We start from the raw sequence: 6,674 nt of genomic DNA on the forward strand, positions 1-6,674 counted from the left end.
AAGCTGCAGAATGGGAAAGTGAGTTACCTCTGCAACTACTGTTGTAGCGCCCTCAGCTAAATCCCTTTACCCCACATACAAGCGGTTGTGTGAAAAAATAAGTACATCCCATTGAAATTGGAGCCTATCCCAGCTGTCACTGGGCGAGAGGCGGGGTACTGTTGAGGAAAAATGAAGATTTGAAGTTTCTAGTTAACCAACACCATGTCTATAAATAATGTTGAATCAGTTAATCAAAATGTAGTTAGTAAGGGGGGAAAGAAGGGCACAGCCACCTGACCTGTGGATGATACATATGAAGCTGCACCGAGCAGAACGGACATGGTATCACCAATGTATAGAATTACTCATGGCTGTGTATGTGGAGATCTACTATGGTATGGGAAGACATGGGTTTTTCCAGTGGGAATAATATCATGTTTCTGGTAAACATGATATTATGTATGTATCTGTACGCAAATGTAGAACATAATGTATAAAAGCAAGAAGCACAACACCATAAAATCAGTCTGATTTAGCTTGGCTTCCTGAATAGACTTGAGTTTATTTCTTTTTGAGAATAAACTCTGCTTGCATCAAACTTTGATTCTCTCCAGTGATTCTTTTCCACTTCTTTGAGACTCCAGATACCAGTAGATTCTAAGAACCTAGACTGCATGTTGAACTAAACAGGTATAGGCTACTATCTGGCCCTACCCTGTACCTCAGTTTTTCTTCAACAGTACACCCTGGACAGGTCGCCAGTCCATCGCAGGGCTAACACAGAGAGACAGACAATCATTCACACACACACACACCTACGGCCAATTTAGAATCACCAATTAACCTAATGAGCATGTCTTTGGACGGTGGGAGGAAGCCGGAGTACCCGGAGAGAACCAACGCAGACAGAGGGAGAACATTTTATTAACATATTAATAAAAGTGACGAACTCAAAAAACACCAAAAAAAAAAAAACATTTTGTAGACATTTCAATAAATTAAATAAATAAACTGGTCACATGGAAAATTAAAAGTAAGTATGCCACTACATCTATCACCCCATCCAATCTAAAAGTGGCACGGGTTCAAAAGCTTGCTGATTTATGCAGGAATAGCCATCCCAGCAGATTCGGGCCCAAGAGCAAAGTCTTTGAAGATACGGAAATCTTCAGTAACCTCAAACTTTCATCACAGGATCTGCAGGTACAACTGTTGGAGTCAAAGTGCATGCATCAATGACAGACTGCACAAAAAGAAGATTATAGTAAAACTATAGATTGCCAGCGAACACAAAGGCAAAGCCCACGTCTTCTGGAATGATTTGCACGGAATAGTGGTTAAGACTTTTACCAAGTTAATGTCAGAGGCAGATGGACGATTATGCAAAATGCCTGAAAGAAGTTATTTCTGCTAAAGAGGGTAATGCTAGCTCCTGTGGCCAAGGCTGTACTTACGTTTTCTGTCTATTTATTGACATTCATATTGTGACTGTGACCGAAACCGCTGATTTTCATTGTGTTTAAGTATATCACCTCCCGTAATGTGCACTCCTTCACTGTTTTTAGCAAAACTAACTTTTAAAACAGATGACGAGCAACTGCTAACGCTACTGCTAATGTGTCAGATGCACTATGGCCAAAGCCAAATGAACGACTGAACATTAAACCTGTACTCAACGGCTGCTTTCATTGCAAAGCAATAGCCTCCACCCTTGTGGGATGACTTTCAACGAGACTGTGAAACCTGCCTGTACAGATTTGTGCCCATCGAGTTTTTAGAACATTAATAAGGTATTGCAGTGAAATTGGAAAGTCCTGCATGGCTCAATCTGATGTTGCATCAATAAGGTTGAGGGCGGGACTCGGTGCAGCTTAGTCATGTTTTTCCGCCCCAAGCTTGAAAAATCATTTACTGACCTCGCTTAGTGCACAGGGGCATTACCATATTGAAACCAGAAAGACATTATCCAAACTACTACTACTAGCCTGCTAGTATTTACTACCATTGTTTGAGACTTTAGTATCTCCAGTGTGGCCTGCAAAGGGTGGGTGGAAAAATCCACAGAAAGTGGCAGACAAAACCTAAAATGTGGAAATGAGGCAGCTGAAAATGAGTATAAACAAACCATCATGGAGATGGACAGACAAACAGAGATATGAATAAGAAGCAAGACAGGAGGCGTGACGGTGCAGTGAGGCTTGTAAAGGCAACTGGTGCCGCCACAGTGCTCCTTGCCCCTGCGGCGCACAGCGCAAAATGAAGCTGGGGAGAAGGAAGGCAGGAATCGAGATGACAGAGAGGGAGAGAGGCTGGGTATGATTGACTACAGAAAAATGAGAAGACATGAAAGGAGAAGAGAGACAGAGAGAGAAAAAGACATGAACGACAAGGAAGATGGAGAATGGGAGGAAGGGCTGGTGGTGGGCATGCCAAAATGTGGCTGGCAGGTAAACAAGAGACTGTCAGTAACTGCGTTTAAACCACTGGTGACTGCAGCATTAAATGAACTCCCTGCATTATTCTGTGTGTGCACGCATGTTTACCTCGTCTCCTTGTGTGCGGACCTGCCTCTGCGCTGCCTTATGCTTCATTACAAGCCCTTGTGTGCCCACTCTCGCCTCCGTGTGACCGCGTGCGTTGAGGTACAGGCCTCAACGCATCTACCACCGCCTGTGCCCTCGCCTTTTGAGCGCGCGGCCTCTAACAAGCCGAGCGTTTGTCAACAAAGCCGGGAAGCAGTTGTTGTTTGTCAGCGGGCGAGATGAGGTCTGCAGAGGCGGCGCACAGGCACGCCGCCCGGTAGTGCATGAGCGAGGGCCGTGACGCATGTGTGTTCAGTGTGTGCGTTCCATGCAGCCCTCGCCGCAACTTGATTTAGCTTGTTAGTGCCACTTCTGGGGGTTACGAGAGCCAAGAGCCATCCAGTCACTGCGCTTCATGCATCCCGTTAATGCAGAGCTCATTTAGCCTGCACACAGCCCAGTGAATTACACTCCCTCTCTTTTCGTTATTTACTTATTTTGCTTTGAGACCACGTGATCAATGGGATGTATGAGGCAGGCAGTGGATTACTCTAAGCTGGTGGCTTCTAACTAGGGATCCTTACAAGGAAATCTTGGAACAACAATAAATAAATGAAAAAAGATATTGTCAGGATGTGTGTGAATGTAACAGATTATTCTAAAATATCACAAAACACAACGCTCTACTAGCCACATGACAAACCAGAAAATGAGCATTTCCAAGTTGTTTGCATATATCAGCTCATAACTGTCCTCACATGCCAAACATCTGGATGAGACAACGGAGCCAGCAGTTAGATATCCCTCTTCCTGAACATTTTATCCAGACTATGAAGCGGCATCCACGGCTGCACAACGGTTGCCAAAACTATCGTAACAACCTGCTTTGCAATTACAAATGACTTGGAAATGGGAATGGAACAGGAGTTTAGAACCAACATGTCGTAGACAAACTGATTTGTATGACTCGCCTGTTTTGAGGTTTGATAAGAGGATGTAGAACCACGAGGGAAATTACAAGTCTGCATACATCGTTCACATATCAGCAAAGCTCAAATCTATTCAGTACTAAACACTCAAGGGGAGGAGGAAAAAAAGAGAAATTCAGTATTACAAGTGTTAGCAGAGAGATGGGTGAGGGTCAAAGCTCTTTTTTTTGTAATCTCCCAGCGACACTCTGTATTATCAGTGAATATCATGAGAGCTGCCTTGACACAGCCCTCATGATATTTTTTGCAGCAATACAGTGTATCACACATGCTGTATCTCTTATGTACTTATATAACAAGTTACTACGCATTTAATTAAAATATCTAAGCTAACTACTTTATAACCAAACAGGGCAATGCAGTTTTTGCAAATATTCCTAAGGCCGTGACATAGTTGCTGCAGTAGTACAGTAGAAGTGGGCGGTATGTGGAAAAGGTTACTTTTAAAGAGCTGCAGCTGGCTAGGAAACCGGAGGGTTATTAGTTTATCTGCACACTTCAGTGTCATATCACAAGATAATAAGAGGCTGTTCTGCTTTTTGTGATTCACGGTGCGGAATAAGATGTCTGACACGAATTCCTTTTCCTCCAGCATGTGCTCAGGCACTATTAATCCACGTTACAGCAGTCAAGTTCAAGGCCTCTTTTTCAGGAATGACCCCTGCGACCAATTTCGGAGATTTGCAGTGAAAGCTTCGCGCGGTTCAAACATTTGCCGAGCGCTTAAGCACATTCACCGGACCCCTATAGAGCTTAAACTATAACCAGCCACATCAAAGAATGTGGATTATTGAGTTGCGTCGTGAAATCTTATGAGAGCCATGTATGAAAGGTGTCAGGATGTCTTCTTCACTGCCACTCCGCCAGACGCCTTGCAGGTAGTGAAGGAGACACGTTAAGGAAACCAAGTGGCGAAGGCAGAAGGAAGGGCGAGAAGTTGAAAGGATGGGGCTGGATGAAAGCAGAGAGGAGGCGGAGTAGGAAATTGCACCAATGATGAAAAATGCCAAGCACTGACGAATCACGGCTCTGACAACCGGCGTGGCTCAGATGGGAGTGAAATGATTAAAATCTGGTTAAAATCCTCTGAAATATAAACTAGCTGGCAGGAGCGCACTGAATGCTGCAACACGCTGTAATAGGTTTGAACGCGCCGAGATCAAAAAGCGAACCAGGCTGTCAGTTATGTGTTTGCCGCAATGGTTTCATTGCTTCCAGGGAGAGATAACAGCACCTTGGCTTAACCTCAATTATGAGAAGTTATCTCTAATTGGTTCTGAACCACAGGGCTCAGACAAAACTTCAGACTCCAGCTGAACATGCGAGCTTGACTCCTGTGCCCGCGCTTTCATTTTAACCAAACAGATGCCAGCTGAAGTCTGCAGGCCACGAGCAGTTTTTGTAATCTACATGTGTGATGTGCATTACCATGGTTGACATGTTCTTGTTTGTTTTTTTGTCACTGTCCAAGCAAACCTACTGGCAAAATAATGAAAATAAGAGTAGATCATAGCAACAGCAGAAGCCGCTCTGATCAGGCTGTCTGAAGTTACTGTTACACCCACATAATTCTGAGGAGACGATGAAGACAACCATGAAGGCCCACCCATACTCATAACCAGATGTTTCTCTCGCGCCAGCTGACAAACCATGTGCGCCTTCTAGCGGTTATCCAGGTTTGCGTGCGTGTGAGTGCGTGCGCGTAAACGTTGATCTCCTGTAGCAAAAAAACAAAAAAAAACAAAAGGTGTGACTTACGGTAGAAGACGTATTCTGTGTAGCTGGACCAGATCTTGTCCTCCGTGTTCTGGTTGACAAACGAGGCTGTGACTGACGAGTTGCAGGCCACCATTTGGAAACCACACTCCGACAGCATGTCAAAAGCCCTCTCCAGGTGCTTGAACTTGAGGTAAAACCTGGAGGTGTACCGTTCCGGGGTCCTGTCCGGGTCCCGGCTCTCATTCAGAGTCTCCCCGAACACTTCTTTAGCCAGGGCCACCCTGCCGCAAATTAGTATCCGAGGTACCCTCCTGAACTTGGCGTCGGTTTGACTCTCCCGGGCCATGGTGCACGACCCCCGGTACCCCACAGTGATGAAGCCGCTCTTTCTATCCGCGGGGACGAGAGATGGGGGCGGGCACTGCCGATGGTCGCTGCCCTGGGACCCATCTTCATAGTCGCTGTGGAAGTAGTCGTCCGGGCTGTGCTTGATGTCCTCAGGGGTCAGGAGCTTGACTAAATCGGGCAGCTGGAAGTACTCCGCCTCTTTCCTGAGCCTCCCTTTCTCGGGGAAGTGGTCCGGGAGGACAACTTGTTTGTCTCGGAGGTAGTCCAACACATACCGGAATAAAAACCCGTCCCTGTCGATGAAATAGCGACCTTTGGGGTCTCTCGCCAAGTCATTGGATGCGTCTTTTTTGGAAGAGAATAGCTTGCCAAGCAGTGAATTCGGGGTGCTCACCAAAGTTGAGTGACGCGTGTAATAAACCTGCCCCCCTACGTTTAATTCAACCACATCTGGGAAACTGTTCTGAACGGACGCCTGCTCTTTGGGGTTAGTCCTACAGTTTCCACTCAGCGCCATCGTTTCCGTCATGAACAGCTACAAGCAGGCTGCACACCTCTCTACAGCAAGTCTGTTTAAAAAAAAAATAAAGTAAATGACGGATCAGTGTCAAAAGTTGCCCGACCTGGTAATTTGACGCGCAATCTGGATAAGCATTTTTCATCGATCCATGGTCATTACCACCAAGCAGTCTTTATAGCCGGTTTGGAGCATGCGGGGGGCGGGTGGGTGGCAGTCCCTCTGTGAAATTAAACAGACGGAGATGGGAAACTTGGAGGAGGAAAGAATCAGCGTTGCGAGAGATGAAAAATGTATCCGTGCGCATCAAAGGCTTACATTAGTGGCTGTAGGATCCCCATCGCCCCTGGGAAAAGAGCATTACACAGGGAGCCGGTGGAGACTGAAAGAGCCGCCTATTGCACAGAATGAATAAAGAATCTTGCCTCGCTTGCCTTTCTTTTTTTCTTTTTTTTTCTTCTTTTACTTCTCGGAGTATTATCCAACAAATAAAAACCCTCTTCCACTTACGCACACGAACAGAAAAAACGAAGGGGCGAGAAAAAAAAGTAGACCAACTTATTTTAGGATACAGTCCAAACGGAGGAAGGTGCTGCT

At 45.6% G+C, this 6,674-nt stretch overlaps 1 protein-coding gene across 1 annotated transcript in view; it reads right to left on the reverse strand.

The window, feature by feature from the left end:
- kctd16b (potassium channel tetramerization domain containing 16b) overlaps window positions 1-6,089 on the reverse strand; it is a gene marked incomplete at both ends in the record, with an annotated part of 69,849 nt that extends 63,760 nt beyond the window's left edge. Inside the window, one exon of the mRNA XM_084565354.1 lies at window positions 5,252-6,089. Within this exon, the coding sequence (XP_084421480.1) occupies window positions 5,252-6,089 (838 nt within the window). The remainder of the gene's footprint in view (window positions 1-5,251) is intronic.
- Between the last annotated feature and the right edge of the window lie 585 nt (window positions 6,090-6,674).

The sequence above is a fragment of the Chelon labrosus genome, assembly GCF_963514085.1.
Source record: "Chelon labrosus genome assembly, chromosome: 17".
NCBI classification, from domain to species: Eukaryota; Metazoa; Chordata; class Actinopteri; order Mugiliformes; family Mugilidae; genus Chelon; species Chelon labrosus.